We start from the raw sequence: 16991 nt of genomic DNA on the forward strand, positions 1-16991 counted from the left end.
CTTAAGCCCTTGCATAATCTCAAACTCAGATATACTCTTGATCAGGTCTTGTTGCTGCTCTCTATTCAAGCAAGGACCATTCCTAGCAATGTTAACATCAAGGCATGGTAATTCAGTAGCCCTTGTTCCTAGCAAGCCTTCAAAGAAAGATGTGAACTATTGCTCAACTAATATAGGGTTAGTCAATTTTTGCCCAAGCTCATTACAAATAGTAGAGATTCTGTTTCTAGCCTGCCTTGCCTTCAAATGGGCATGGAAAAACTTTGTGTTGGAGTCTCCTCATGCAATCCATACTGCCCTTGATTTCTGCCTGTATACCTTCTCTTGAATACCTTCTCATTTTTCTACTTGCATCAATAGCTCTTTCTCCTCCAAGATCAGAGTATTATTGAACATATCATTATCTATCCCTTTTTGGACTTTTTGCAGATGATCTTTGAGTATTTCAATCTTTTTGTCCACTGAATTATAGGCTTTATTCATCCCTTTTGCTCTGCTTCCCAGAATTTGCAATTTTTGCCAAACTAAATACATAGTGTATCCAGTAATCTTTTGAGCCCACACCTCTTGTACTATCTTGCTGAATTCTTCCTCATGCAAAAGCACAATAAGAGGCCTAAATGGCTTTGGTAAGTAATTTCTGGTTACCTCAGTACATAATAATATGGGCGAATGGTCAGATACCCCATAGTTATCATATACTGCCTCCACATAGCTATACTGCATGAACCAGTAAGAATTCTCTAATGACCAATTAATATTGTTGTAGATTCTATCAGTAACATCTCTTTTATTGCACCAAGACCACTGACATCCCTTTCTATTCAACAATCCCATACCAGTATCCTCAACACAAGCTTGGAAATCAACCACTTCACTCTGGCTAACATGATTTCCATTAATTCTATCGTTAATAGATAACACAGTATTAAAGTCTCCTAGAATCAGCCAAGCCTCCACCATAGTATTATTTATCTGCCTAAGTTGACTCCATATTTCTTGTCTCTCTACAGTAGTATTATATCCATAGACAAAGTTAGCCAACAATTAAATGTTGAGTTTCTGTCCCTAACTTCACAATGCACAATTTAAGCTTCAGCTTGTATTATTGTAACATCTACTTGCTGTGTCTTACACAATATCCATATTCTCCCATTAGGAGCATATGAATAATTTGAAAATACTTCCCATTCAGTCCCAATCTTCCTTCTAACTCTTTTTTCATTCTATTTTTTCACTTTGGTCTCAAGGCACCCTACAACAGTAATTTTATTCTTTTGCAGAAAGGCCTTGAGTTCTTTCTGCTTATAGGGCTTATTATGCCCTATAATATTCCATGAGCTACGAATTATGGGGGATGAACCAGAGGTACTCTTCCTTCTTTAGATGCCAGACTAGCATCCTCCCTTTCCTGAATTCTCAAAGCATTAAATCTGTTCTGGCGTAGGATAGCTTCAATATTCTCATCAGACAGACCATTTCTTATTGAGGTTTTCACCTTGGGACTTTGCACCTGCTTTCCTTTTGATTTAGCTACCTGGAATTCATTTTTCTTATGCTCAATCTCTGTATGGACTACATTTTATCTTATGTCTGGTGGAGCAGTTGTTTCTCCTTTGCTTGACTCAGCTCTAACCTTTTGAATCTGTGTTTCTACAATTGTCTGCGGTTTAGCAATCCATTCAGTAGCTACTTTCCCTCCCCTTCTTTTCTGGCCTCCTATCTGTTCTTTAGCAGCAGGGCTAGGGTGCTTCATCACCTCTGTTGGAGCTTTACATTTCCCTATATCATGACCTATCTTAAGACAGTCTTGACAAAAAGAGGGATGCCAGTCATAGCTCAAGCTTTGCTCCCTTGTTTTACCTTCAGCAGTTTCTATCGGCACCGTCTTAGGCAATGATTGAGACACATCCATTTCAATCAACATGCGTGCATATGATATCCTTGCTTCCTGTGCTGTTAATTTATCAGTAAAAAGTGGGTTCCCAATTGAACTCGCATTTCTTCCTATGTTCTCCACTATCTAGTATTGTATAGGTAGCCCGGGGAAATTGACCCATACTGGAATATTATTTGTGGTTTCCTTACAAATTTGAAAATCTGGTTCCCATAGTTTCAAAATCATTGGTCTATTGTTGAATGTGTATGGTCCATTTTGAAGGACCAAATCCCTGTCCTCATCAGACTCAAATTTGAAAATAATGTAGCCTTCATTATGCATTAGTACCTGTGGAGTTGAAACAAATTGCCAAACTCCATACTCAAATTTCAGCATCTCTTTGAATTGAGGAGATCCACCTATGACATAGCCAATTAAGCTAGTCCTTCATCTCTTATTTTTCTCTTCCACTTCTATGAGGTTCAATCTACAATTTTCCTTCCATCCTTAACAATAGGGGGTAGTAGTTCAGTTTCAACCCTTGCTGTACTGATCGATTATCTTGAACCACTTCAGCTAAAGTTGGTTTTGAAGCCCCTAGCCCTATCGAGAAGGTCAATTTCCTTGCTGTCGTTGCCGTATCAGTCTTATTTAGTGCTGGATCTGCAAGTGTCTTTGCTATCGGAGCTGCCGGAGCTTGAATTGCCACCAGTTCCACCGATTCCTTCCTCTCCTGTCTATGCAGAACAGTTGGTGCACTTCCCATGCCTTTCACCCAATGGAACAGTTGCACCGAATCTAGAGTTTGGGGAATCCCCATTTCTGGTGTAACCAACCTAGCATCTTCATCTACTACCTTATCTTCTTCATCTGTGCTCGTCACCTTAGCTATGAAGTTCTTCTTCCTCTGTCTAGTCATCCCTACTAGCGCAAGTTAGCAGACCTTGCTTAACATGCGCAGAGAGAGAGAGACTGGGATATATATATATATATATATATATATATATATATATATATATATATATATATATATATATATATACACACACACACACACATATAACAGAATACAATTTACATACAATTATACTACAACTTTACTACAATTTTGTAAGTATATTGTATGTCACGTCTTCTTCTTCTTCTTCTTCTTCTTCTTCTTCTTCTTCTTCTTCTTCTTCTTCTTCTTCTTCTTCTTCTTCTTCTTCTTCTTCTTCTTCTTCTTCAATATGAAATTCAACCAAAATCAAGTCTAATCTTCACCAAACATCCTCAAAATTGAGATGTAAACATCAAATAATATTCCTAATTGTTTGCAACAATACCCAATCCAAACAAATAGTGATTTTTGAAAATTCAAATTCGAATTCAATGATTCAAAGCTTTTTAATGTCTGTCAATGATGGAGAGTCAAACACTTCCAAAAATTATTGATTGACAATTTCAATTTGAATACCAATTGTGCAACATGAAAAGAAATTGCTAAGTTAAAACTCTATAGTAAAACAATTAAAATCCATTGATGAATTTCATTAAAAATATATACAACATGAAAGGATAAAAAATAGAAAACATCAGAGGAAGAAAATTGGGGAAAGAACAGAGAGAGAGAGAGAGAGAGAGAGAGAGAGAGAGAGAGAGAGAGAGAGAATAAGAAATAATTGATTCCTTATTCAATTCTTAATATAAAGTGATATTCATTTAATTCCTAAAATGCATATAATTGATAAATTGTATATGCATATGTAATTAAATTGAAATTTCAGTAGGGAGGGTAATAAAGTTTCAAATATTGTATAGAAAGATAAAAATTCCATAAATCTATACTTCATGTTAAAAGTAATAGGTTTAGTTGAACCCGTAGCTGAGAGGAGACATCCGCCCTGGATGTGGCAGCTGTTGTGGAGTATAAGGAATTGGGCCTCCAAGAAGCAGTGGACTACGTGATAAAGAAGAGACCGGACCAAGGGAAAGCTGGGCTTATTGACGCGTCCAATGAAGAGGAAGTGGCATGTCGGTTTAATTACAATGGAAAGTTTAGACTTTAGAGGCAACTGAAGCTGGATTCATTTACACAAAAGAAAGAGAAAAAAATACACTATGGAGCATCTTTCAAAAAGTATTTAAGAAATTGATATTAATTCTTGTTTATTCCATATATAACATATTCTTTTACGATATTACCATATGGTAAAAATTATGTGAACAATTAATGAGTAACATAAACTATGGGATCAGTTATATCCTTATTTATCTTCTTACATTCTCGCTCCTCCTATTTTCTATTCTAAATTTATTTGCTTGATTTAGCATTCAACACTCTCTCTTTCTTTTTCTATTCTAAATTTATTTCCTTTAATTTGTAGTGCTTTGAATATTTGTATGAATAGTATAAATAAAATATGTCATATATTATTATACAGTGTAAAAATTTATCTTGGCATACAACTAAAAATAAAATTTTATACCAATAATATATAAAATTATACCATTTAATTAAATATTGCTTGACAAAAACTTGTGCGATCGTGTTAATTTGCAACAAGTAAGATACATACAAATTTTTAAACATAAATGTACGATATGTTTTCAAAATGAAATAGAGTCCATTAATCTCATATATGCACGTAGCAACAAAAAACGCATTAATCTCTTCGTTAATGTTCGACGCTAATTTAGGAAGTGTATTCGCCTAAGGAGAAGAATCAGAACTGTTTCGGATTTTTTTAGGAATTGAATGCTTTCGATTTTTTTTAAAAATGTGATTCTAGGTCCATATTTATAGCTTGCTGCTAAGAATATATTTATTTAGCTGCCTGCTTTGTAAAATACCTATTGCTGCTAGGTATTTAAATATTGCCTACTTATATTTTTTGTATAAAGAAAATGCAGCAGATGCTTAATTGAGTAAAAATTTATCGCTTAAAGATGTCATGCCATTTCTATGGCGATAAAATCATGTTACTAAGAGAAAAATATGAATATTAAAGTTTCATTATTCTTATATATACAAAAGTGTTAATTATTTTTTCTTCGAACATACTAAAAAGGAAAGTTTGTCAATAAAATAAAATAAAGGAAACATTATGTACAAAACTCAAAATTTCAAGTTTAAATTGGGCCGGGGGGAGGGGGCGCACATGGGCTATTTGGGCTGGTCAAAATCGGCCGACTTATTAAATGGGTCATACCCAACCATGTCCTAAGTTCATTTGGGTTAAGATGAGTTGGGTAAAGATGGGCTAAACAATGAGTTGTAACTCAACCCGTCTGAATTGACCCAAATCTTTGCAATATTCTCAGCTTTTAAATAAACATATATAAAAAATTATTTTATGTTTTGGCATAAATATCAATTCATGCCAAATGATTTCTTTCCTCAATTTGGATATAAAATTTTATTTGATAGTTCTTCATCTTATAATACTAACAAATATCATAATAATAAAAAAGTAGTAAAATTAGAACTTCCATCCACCCCAACCCACTTCCCACCGACTCCACCCTAAATATAAATATTATTTAGAGTACTTTCTTTTAATGTTTTAGATGGAGTATTTTATTTTTATTTTAACAAAATGAATTTTTTCTTTTTATGATGTAGAAAAAGTATTTTCTTTCATTTCAATAAAATAAGTACTTTCTTTTCATGATTGAGAAAAATATTTTTTCTTCACAAAATGAGTACTTTCTTTTTCGGTTGTAGAAAAAATATTTTCTTTTTTTGTTGTAGATAGATTATTTTCTTTTTCTTTTCAAAAAAATAAATATTTTCTTTCATTTAAATAAAATAAATATTTTTTTTCATGATGTAGAAAAAATATTTTCACAAAAACTTTATTTTTATGTTGTAGAAAAAAATATTTTTTATTATTTTAAAAAAAAGAGTACTTTCTTTTCATGATGTAGAAAAAATATTTTCTTTCTCACAAAATAAGTACTTTCTTTTTATGTTGTAGAAAAAATATTTTCTTTTGTTTCAACAAAAGAATACTTTTCTTTTTCAACAACAACCCAGTATAATCTCACTTAGTGGGGTATGGGGAGGGTAGTGTTACGCAGACTTTACCCCTACCCTGAGATAGATAGGCTGTTTCCAAATAAACCCCTGACATCCTTCCCTCCAAGAACTTCCCACCTTGCTCTTGGAGAGACTCGAACTCACAACCTCTTGGTTGGAAGTGGAGGTTGCTTACCATTAGAGCAACCCCTCTTGTCTTTAATATTCCTTTTCATATTGTGGAAGAAATATTTTCTTTCGTTTCAATAAAATGAGTACTTTTTTTATTTTATTATGATACCTAAAAAATAGCTCAGTATTCGTCCTTTATTTAATTGATATAAATTTTATTTATTATTTTTGTTGTTGTGATAATGTGTTTCTTCTTTATGTTTATTTTTTTCCCTTCATATTTGGTAATTATTTTTTGTCAACAGTTAATTAAAAAAGTTGTTCGACATCATGAAAAGAAAGTATTCGTTTTGTTGAAATGAAAGAAAATACTTTTTCTATATCATGAAAAGAAAATATTCATTTTGTTGAAATGAAAGAAAATACTTTGTCTACATCATTTTGTTGAAATGAAAGAAAATACTTTTTCTACATCATGAAAAAAAAAACCTTTTTTTGTTGAAATGAAAGAAAAATTCTTTGGGGGTGAGGTTGGGATGGGGGGTGGGGGTTAATGAAGATGAGGAAGGTTGAAAAAGAGTTTTGGAAAATATTTTTCTTTTCTTGATAGAGAAAACATTTTCCTCCAATTGAAGAAAAACGAATTCATAAAGAAATTAAAAAATATTTTTTAGAACACGAGTTAAGGTAGAACTCTAAGATTGAGCATTTACCTGGGTCAAAATTGAGCATCATTATGGGTCCATATTATGGGTTCATTTGGTCTGATGATTTTTGATGGACTAGTCCAGTAGCCCATTTTGAAAAAATCGTTCTAATTCAAATCTATGAAAACTTAGGCGGCTTAAGCGAGTCAAATAGATTTGAGTTAGCTTTCCACCCCTAGCCATACTATTAAAGTAGAATTATAAGGCAGAGACAGATGCCCAAGTCAAAGCCGAAATCTGTAAAATGAAAGACAAATAAAACAAAAGAATATAAAATATAAAATGAAAGGGGATACATTTCAGTTTATTGATGAGTTCTTATATCTATCAAAAATAGAAAATTGGATCAAATAAACCAAAAACCGATGGAACCAGCCTTATATAGAATACTCAACTATGCCTATGAATGGATTTTCTTTTTCATTGTTAAAGAGCATAAGATATTCTATAATGATATGATTGTATTTAGGGCTGTTCACGGTTTGACGAAAAACCTATTCAAACTGAAAATCAAATCAAACCGATTAAGTAAACTGATTTTTTTTTTGATTTGGATTGGTTTTGGTTTTAAATTTTAAAAACCGATAATATTTGGTTTGGTTTTGGTTCTATTATAAAAAATCGAAAATTAAATCGAACCAAACCGACTAATTATATACAAAATTTAATAATTATTTATATACAATATAATATCTTTTTCTAAATAATTTTAAATATTTTATGCAATTTAATTATTATTTTGAATTTTGATTTATCCTACTTATATCTTAAAAGATTGCCTAAGCCTAAAACAATAGGAATCGACCAATTTTTTTTCCTTAAGAGACTTTAATTCTCTAACCCTTCGCACATATTTTTGCCTAACAGAAGAGTTAAAAAAAATCCTACCATAAGAGTAAAGAAAGCAAACTCAAATTGCAAGACTACAGTGTCTAAAGCTTGAGAAAGCAAATTTTTAGTTGTTTTTTGTTCATTTTTTTCATATAAAGAGGTAAATAAACTTTCAGTTCCGAAAGAAATATATAAAAAAGTATAAATTTAGCAAATTATTTTCAGATTATTGTCTAGTGTTGTTTCGCTATTAGCGACTTATTATTAGCTTACTACGAATCGAAAAACCGAACCAAACCAAACCAATGACAACCAAACCGATGGTTTGTATTTAATTTGGTTTGGTTTTGATTTTAAAATTTTAAAAACCGATTAAATTAGTTTAGTTTTGGTTTTAATCAAAAACCGATCAAACACCGTGAACACCCCTAATTGTATTGGTCAAAATTTGGACGACTTGATAACTGCAAACAAACATGGTCGAAGATTAAGCCGACCATGGCATAATGGCGAGGAATCGTCTTAAGAGGGATTAGTGCCGAGGTCAAGTAAATGGAGCATGGAAGCAACAATAGAATAAGTTTAAGAATAGAAAGATGGAATATTCTTGTTTACCTTGAAAATGATAATTACAATTAGATTTGATTTTGTGGTTCTAAAAATACGTGATTTATTTTTATGCTAGTTGTTAGGCAGCAGATGCTAAGTGTGAGACTAGAAATTAAGATAAAAGCCTGAAGGCAGTAGGTTAAGTAAACCGAGTGGCTGAGAATCGAGGCCTCGAACTGGCCCATAAAGGACCTCGAGGTCAAGCTAAGCGTTAGGCTGTGAGCAGTTGATGAAGGGCTAACAATTCTAAGAGATTTGATAAGAGCTCTTTATGATCGATAATGAGTAATAAATGAAGAACAATTAATGAAACACAATAAATGTAAGCAATAGAATCAAAAGAGAATGTGTTTAAGTTAGAGAGCAGAGAATATTCTTGAATTGAACGTTGTGTGTAATATCATGTGTACAAAAAATAACAATGGTCCCCTTTATATAAGAGAGGGGAATCCCAACATAGTACATGTGCATTTATTACAAATATATATGGCTGATACAACCATTTAATGCCACGGTACGGGCATGTACTATTCTTATGGACTTGGTCAGCTTCAATCACGTGACTTGGGAGTTTCCCACTCGTTCGTCATAGCCGCCGATTTGCTCTGCCCCGAGGTCGATCATAGGGAACCCTCGGGGTCGAGCCTCGAACTGGGCCTCGGGCCTTCTAAAGACGGGCTATGGGATGCAATAATGATCATAAAATTGGGCTCTCCAATTTTAAACATATACAGATAGTCCCCGCGTTTCTTAGATTAAAATGATAAGAAACGATTTTGACATCAATCTCCTCGAGCCTCTCACGATGACATCATACGTATGCCGTAAGCTTTTGTGATAGCTGAGACATCCCATTGGTTCATCTTCCCAGAAGCATTCAATGTACCACCGATTTATTTTCCCAAAAGTGATAATATCGCCGTCGATCCGTTTCCCAAAAAACATTGATTGCGCCTGTCGATACATTTCCCAAAGGCGCTGACTGCACCATCGGTTACGGTACTGCCTTTCTATAAATGGAAGGTTACTTGAACCCAAATTCCACCCAACCATTCTTCAACAACCTTTAACTCTTTTCTTCTCTTCATCCTCATCCAAACTCTAACTTCCATAGTTCAAGCCCGTGACCGTAAGGTCACATGGCAATGGTTTTGCCAGTTATGCCATGGCTCCTTTTCAGAGCTTTTCCCCACTGAATGGGATCATACTAGTTTTTTTTTTTTTTTTTTTTTTGTTGTTGTTGTTGTTGTTGTTGTTGTTGTTGTTGTTGTCGTTGGTCCGAAATAATGAGAGGGAGGCTTCGAATTATCCCCGTATTAGAGGATATGTGGACCATGAACCGCTGCTCATCTCCCTTAACTTCAACCTGGTATGGCGCTTCACTCCTTTTGTTTTCCATGGAGTGAGGTGGTGCCATCTACTGACTTTTGCATCCCAGACCGGTGCAATGTCTCAAGAAGTGGCTTCCGCATAGTAGTGCTGGCGATACCTATACTCGCCAAATTTTTCACCAAGCCACAATTTTCCATGCCTGTTAAAAGCTTTTGCTCTTTGATAGGCTACAACCTCTTCCTCATCCTTTTCTGCTTCAGAGGAGATTCTCGAAGACGTCATTTGGAAGATCGAAATGGGGTCCCCGAGGAAATGGTTCTCGCGGATATTGCTTCCGAGGATGTACCTCCGAGAGTAGATTAGTCTTTTAGCTGTTATTTTTTGCTTCTTTGTTTCTGTGTAAGGATACCTCGTGGGATTTTGTAATTATCGTTTTTCAATACAAAGATGTTTCTTTAATTGGTTTTTGATTTGTGTTGGATTTCCCTTTGTCCGTGTTTGTAAAGAATTTGAGCATGTGACTTTACCAATCGGTCCGAATATCGGACCCGAGCATAGGTGTTCCCTTGGTTCTTGATTGGATAATATGATATTCCCTGAAACCCTTTGCCATTTCTCGGACTAAGTCCGGATTGACTTGATATAACTTAGGCCGTCAGAACTTCCGACTTCAAACTGAGTGAGAGTGGGGCCCTGAATTTTAGAACAAACCTTAGATTTTTTAGACCCCGTTAATAGTCCTCGAGAGACGGAGTTGCTTGGTCACCTAAAAGTAAAGACAGCCCGTAGCCCTCAGGCTTTTTCAAATAGTCCCCGAGTGAGAGTTTACCTACACTCGGGCAGCCTCAAAAACTTGTTTTGAAAAATGAAGATAGCCCTAAGGCGTCATAGATAGGCCCTGAATGAGGATATGCTCGAATTCGGATGGCCCATGGGCTAAAGTAGCTGAGAGAGCATTTAAATTGATTTGAAGGAAAAAATAGCCTTGAGGCTTTATTAATAATTCTCGAGAGAGAACTGGTTTGAGCTCAGGTAGGCCCGAGGGTCAAGGAATCGGGTGAACGACCCGCACTTGTAATAGCAGAGGTCCTTGAGGTCGGGTACCATCTCGAGGCTTAGGTTTATATAGATAGCTCTTTAGAGCTCATATGTATAGTAATTAGGATCCTCGAGATTGAGCACCATCTTGGGGCCAGGTTGACCCCCTTTTTGGAGCCCATTCTGTAGTGCCAAAGGTCCTCGAGACCGGGCACTATCTCGAGGCTAAATTGGTGTCGACAGCTCTTTAGAGCTTATATTCACTTTGACAGAGATCTTCGAGGTCAGGCACCATCTCGAGGCTTAGCTTGATATTGATGGCTCCTTAGAGCCTATAGTTATGGTAGCAGAGATCATCGAGATTGGGCACCATCTCGAGGCTGGATTGATATGGGAATTTTTGACCCCTCGAACGTTGTACGACAACTTCACTTGTATGGCACGACCATGAAGCACCCGGGATGGCCCCCCCAGTACACTTTCCTGAAAGTTATAATGGCCTAGTCAGAACTAATTAGCCTTTAGAGTAGGCGGACAGTCGCCGCTTGCTCTATATATGAGTTTGTTTCCTCCCTTTTTGAAGATTCCGCTATTTTGAGCCGCTATCCCTTTTCATAGAGTTCTTCTTCATTGTTTCAGCTCTTTCACCTTTTTTAATTTGAAGCTTTTTGCCTAAGACCTCATTTCCCTTCTCTTGTTCCACCACAGTTATGGCTGCCACACCCAAACCTGTTCACCCAGAAGAGGAGAGTTCCTCCTCCGCCTCTCGCTCGATTGGTGGTACGCCGCCGGCATCTAGTGAGCTAACCCCGAGAGGCTTTATCTCGAAGAGGGATTTTACGTTAGAGAGACCTCCCAATGTTCATGACCATTGGGAGTATGCATCGAGATTCATTTCATCAATAAGAGAGGGACACCTCGAGGCAGTGAGGAGAGACTGCGGATGGGGAGAAGAGGTGGTATTGCAGGTACCTTCCCTGGAAGAGAGCGTCATGGCTCATATAGAGGGGTTTCTGAATGTATACACGTGCCCCTTTACGTTGGGCCCTCCTGATAGAGTTGTGCTTGACTTTTGTCAAAGATATCGGGCTACCCTTGCACAGGTCCACCCATTGTTTTGGAGGATAGTATCGATGATGAGGTTCTTTGCGGAGGAATCCAGGCTTGAATTCACCCTTAGCCATCTCATTAGGCTATATCGACCCTTTTACCACCGAGGCCTAATAACTTTGCGATGTCGATCCGCCAGGCCCTTTGTTGTTGCTGATGAAGAAGATGGGGACTGAGGGTGGATGAATCGATTTGTCCGAGTAAGGACTGTCAATATTATCCCCATGGAGTTCCTGCAGTTTCTTGAGAAATGGAATGTCATACATAAGTGGTACACTTGTGTTTTCATCGTTTTTGCTCACGGTGGAGACGGATTCTGTAAAGATGTTCTCCATTTCTTTTTTACAGCAATCCCATGGATGCCATAGGAGGTCCCTGACCTGACGAATTGGGCTTGGAAGCTGGCAGCCTGCTCGACTTATGACGAGCGTAAGTGGCGAGATCTGTCCAATAGTAGATGAGAGGTAAAACACCACGGTACATGCTGTGTGGTTTGCTTTCTTTGAAAGGTACTTTCTTTTATGTGTACTAACTCCGTCATCGCAGGCATTGGGGAATTTTTTGAGATGAGGCCGTGCCCCCTTAGAGAGGAGGAAGAATAGCCGGCTTCGGGATCGAGGAATAATAACAAACAGAAGGAACCCTCACAGGGCGAAGGTGCTCATAGTGAGACGAGACCTGCCCGGAGGCCCAGGGGAGATATCTCTGCTGAGCATGCAACATCTGAGGCTTCTAGCTTTGGAAAAATGGTTCCTCCTTTGCTGCCGTCTTCTTTTCCCGTCGAAGGTACTTCGAGCGATATTCGAGGCCATGGGTCGCCTAACTCAAGCGAGGTCTCGAACGATCACATTCCTATTAGGAGCGGTTCTACTGGGGCCGATAAGACCAGGCCGGTAGGTGTGCATTCGACTTTTGAGGAGGCTCAGCGGCTTTATTCTGTGGTGAGTTTTGGCTGATCGTATTGGTTTTTCAGTTTTGCACTTCCATCCCTTATTGAGCTCCTTTTTCGTAGGCCTTTGACAAGCTTAAAGCCGAGCTGCTTCGCCGTGAAGCCAGGTTGCGAAAATCCTTGGACAGGGAGAAATCCCTCAGGTTTCTTTGTGACAAAAGGGGATAAGAGTTGGTATACCTATGGTATGAGGCGAAACGAAGCCTGAACTACGAAAACCACCTTGAGAATTAGGTAACCTTTGATCCGAGGGAATGCATACTTCTTCTTCTATCCTTAGAGATTAATACTTTGATACTTCAGTTGCAGAGCAAGACAGGATCTAGAATGCCTTTGGGGCGAGGTTGGACAGGCTAAGTATGAGTGTAACGGGATAAGGGCTCAGATAGATGCCCATATTGCAGCTAAGAAGAATGCTTTTGCCAAGGCTTCTGCCCTCGAGGTAAAGCTCCGGAACGCCTGGGAAAATAGCTCAATTCAGACAAGCAGGATTGCAAGTATCAAGTCCGATCTTTTGGAGATGAAGGCCGAGGTCGTGGACACCCGGGCTGAAGCTGAAGAGATTGGGGCTAAGGCCGACAAGAAAGTGGCCATCTATTTAAAAAGTGTTACTGATGCTCGAGCTAGGTTGAGAGGTGCTTCTGATCGAGAGAGCATAAGCAATGAATATGCCCGGTGCAAATCTTGGAGGGAAACCATCGAAGTGATTCACGCTAGGGGCTTTGATCTCTCAAAAGAGATAGCGCAAGCCAAGGCGGATGAATACGATGCCAAATTCCTCATATATGATGCCGAAGATAATGAAGAAGAGGCTGATGGGGCTGCAGTCCCTGAGGGGATAATAGACTAGGCTTTTTTCTTTTTGATTCTTTGTATAGTGTTCTTAGAGAACTTTGTAAATGGAGCCTTTGTATTTTTTCATGTATACGTATAAAAGGAAACCTTTTGGTTTCATCTTTCGTGCATCTTCCTCTGCTTGTGCACGCCTTTCTTTGTTTTGAATTTATATGTTCGTCGATGATTGGCCAGGTGAACTGGACTTCGCGGTAAAACCCTTAGGTTTGCAAATCGGCCCTAAGGCTTGTTGTGCTGGCTCGTAGGCTCTTACGCATCTGCCCTTAGGTATTTTTAGTTAACTGTTTCGAGCTCAGTTTCCGAGTCGGATTTCGACTCAAGCTCATTGAACCTTAAGTTTTTGAATTTTAAGCTGGCTCTTAGGCTTTTACGCATTGGGTCAGTACGACCTCTAATATAGGCTAGCGTCTGGGCTCTTACGTATTGGGTCGGTACGACCTCTTAATATAGGCCTGCATCTGGTCTCTTACTGTTACACTCCACAATATTACGTCAATATTATGTCCCGTAGTATTATATTATGACAGTGTTCTACCCTGTAGTATTACCTTATGGTGATGTTACGCTTCGCAGTAATAAGTTACGACAGTGTTGCACCCTGCAGTATTGTACGTTGAATTTGTCTTAAGGTAATTGACATCAGTCTAAGGAAAAGATTATTTGGGGATTATAAGGATCATAAGTGATGAGTAAATTCGTGAAGGTAAGAGGGTAAGTAAAATCGAAGAAAATAAATTTTGTCAAAGTTTGACATTTTGGAATAAAATATGGGTCAAGCGATAATATCCGATAATTATGAACTAGTACCATGCAAGGTACCATATGACCACGGTAGTGTATATATATATAAAGCATATATGAAGTATTTTAAAAATAAATAGAATTTTAAGTAATTTATGATAATTTTTAAATTATATGGGTAATAGATTAATTACCGGGTAATGAAACATCACCCGGTTAATTAATAAATGGATAAATTTAATCAATTACCCCAAGGGGGGAATGTGGCAGCCCCTCCTTTTGTATAAGTTGAGTCATTGATTCATGCTTTACATGTGTCAAGAGTTAAATATCAAAGTCTTACCAAGACTTTGTTGTAAGATTTATCAAACCAAATGAGATAAACACTTTCATTTCAAAGACAAAAGCTCAATTGTTACATTATGACTTTTGAACCAAAACATGAGAACCAAAAGAATTCAAAAAGGTCTCTTTCCAAGACATCAAAAATCAGAAACGTTTCCTTCTTTATATTTCAAACCAAGAAATATTGGAGCAAGTTTTATATTTAAATCCATTCATCAGTTAAAAAACGTTCAAAGTAGATTCATTCAAATAATTTCGAGAACAGGTATGTTAAGACCCTCCATTCTTTCTTTTGGCATGTTCCAAATTATATTGAAAAAACGAGCAAATACACAGTTTTCTATAAATTACTCTATTCATAGAAATAGTAGGGGTGTCTATATTCTTGACTCCCTATGAAAAATATTATTATCTTCTGCTCGTGGGTCTCAGAATAATACGTAGTTGGAAAAATTTATCTGGAAGGAATATTGAGATTATTACGTATTTTTCATACATTTCATACATGTGCATTGACCCATGACCAGATGACATTATATACGCGTATATATGTAAATATATGTATATGGGATATGGGAAAAGGTTATAGTGTTATATACACACTACCACTTGATCAGCTGGTATATGATGATGATGTTGCCCATAATGGTTGAAATATGATTCAAATGGCGTTATATACGTGTATATATATATATATGTATATGTAATATGGGATATGAGAAAGGTTATGGTGTTATAAACGCATCACCACCTGATCAGCTGGTATACGATGATGATTTTGCCCACAGTGGCCGATATGATATGATAGGATGCCCTCAGAGGCTGATGATGTTATGAAATATGTACCTATGCACGACATGACATTCATACACATATGCATAATGCTAAAAGTAATTTATGATTTATAAAGTTATTCAGACTTACAAGTTGAGTCATGTACTCTATATTTCTTCCATGTCTCTTATGTACCTATTTATGTGCCTTACATGCTCGGTACATTATTCGTACTAACGTCCCTTTTTCTTGGGGACGCTGCATCTCATGACCGCAGGTCCTGATAGATTGGTCGAGAGCTCTCCAACTAGGCTATCAGCTCAGCGGAAGATGTTGGTGCGCTCCATTTGCTCCAGAGTTGCTTGTTTGGTTAGTATGATTTAGACGTGTATTGTTTGGTATGGCGGGACTCTATCCCGACCTTTATGACATTTATGTACTCTTAGAGGCTTGTAGACATATGTCGTATACGTGAAAGATTGTACGGCCTTGTCGGCCTATGTTTTGAGTTTATAAATGATTATGTTGGCCTATTATGCACGTATGTCATGTGTATATGATGATGTAATAAGAAAGATGTGTTACGTTGGTACTCGTTCCAGTAAGATACCAGGTGCCCGTCGCGGCCCATCGTTTTGGGTCGTGACACTTACGCGTTGGGTCGGTATGACCTCTTAATATAGGCTGGTGTCTGAGCTCTTACGCATTCGGTCGGTACGACCTCTTAATATAGGCTTTATTTTTCCCTCGCTAAAAACTTTTGAAATTTTTGTGTTCGCCCGACTCTTCGATGGTTCGATAAGAGCCTTGATTGTGAGCCGTTATGTAGCGATAAATGAGCACCTCGGGAGGTTTCACTCGATGGCTGAATTGTTTCGAAGCCTGTTGTTTGGAGCTAACATGATCGAAGCTCTTTTGTTTATGCCGAGGGTAGCCTAATTAACCAATTCTTTTCAAAGTATTTTCAAAGTAATTTAAAGGCCTATGATTTTATAGCGATGGTCGGCATCCCCGAGTTGTGTGAGTTTGGCCGGAGCCTTGTGACTGTAGTCATTGCGTCTGGCCATAGCCTTTCAGTCCCCGAGTGAAGTAGTTTCGGCGTTTATATCGCGGGTATGTCGTTTTAGGGGTCTTACAAGTTCGAACGTATAGCCTTAACTTTAAGATCAGGATTTATGCCTTTTGTAAGGTCTTATAATTTTTAACATGCCTTACTTTAGGTCTTACAGATTCGGTTACTTGGTACAAGTGTAACTCATACCTTGCTTGAGGTCTTACAGTTTTGGTGTTGCCTTATAGAGGTATTATATTGTTGATAATGCCTCGTGAAGGTCTTACATTTTCTAGTATTGCTACATGGAGGGCTTTTGGGCTCGAGGTTGCCCGCTTGGGTTCTTACGACCTTGAGTTTCTGATAGCTCGATGGGATGACAGTCGATGGCAGTCCACGAGATGTTGAAAGTTTTTTGGCTCTGAAGTCGTTCTTTGTAAACTTGGTGCTGCCTCATTGAGGGCTTACGAGTTTGGAATTTCTGACCTAGAGGTCATATGACTTTGAGTTTTTGATGTCAGTCCCCGAGTGTTCGGGAAATTTCTGGCCCTAGAGCCGTTAAAAAATAGCTCTAGGTTGTGAAAGACATGTGCCTTTATGAAAGAATCTGCCAGCATGGCAAATGAGTCTATTGAATT

At 37.4% G+C, this 16991-nt stretch overlaps 1 protein-coding gene across 1 annotated transcript; it reads right to left on the minus strand.

Moving 5' to 3' along the window:
- Nucleotides 1–336: 336 nt before the first annotated feature.
- Nucleotides 337–963, minus strand: LOC142174476 (uncharacterized). The gene has a single exon (XM_075240276.1). The coding sequence runs from the start codon at nucleotides 961–963 to the stop codon at nucleotides 337–339; it is 627 nt and encodes a 208-aa protein (XP_075096377.1).
- Between the last annotated feature and the right edge of the window lie 16028 nt (nucleotides 964–16991).

Source organism: Nicotiana tabacum, chromosome 20 (genome assembly GCF_000715075.1).
Source record: "Nicotiana tabacum cultivar K326 chromosome 20, ASM71507v2, whole genome shotgun sequence".
Lineage (NCBI taxonomy): Eukaryota > Viridiplantae > Streptophyta > Magnoliopsida > Solanales > Solanaceae > Nicotiana > Nicotiana tabacum.

Excerpts from the sequence above, each read along its gene's own strand:
- LOC142174476 (XM_075240276.1), bottom strand. The coding sequence starts at position 963 with ATGGTGGAGGCTTGGCTGATTCTAGGAGACTTTAATACTGTGTTATCT.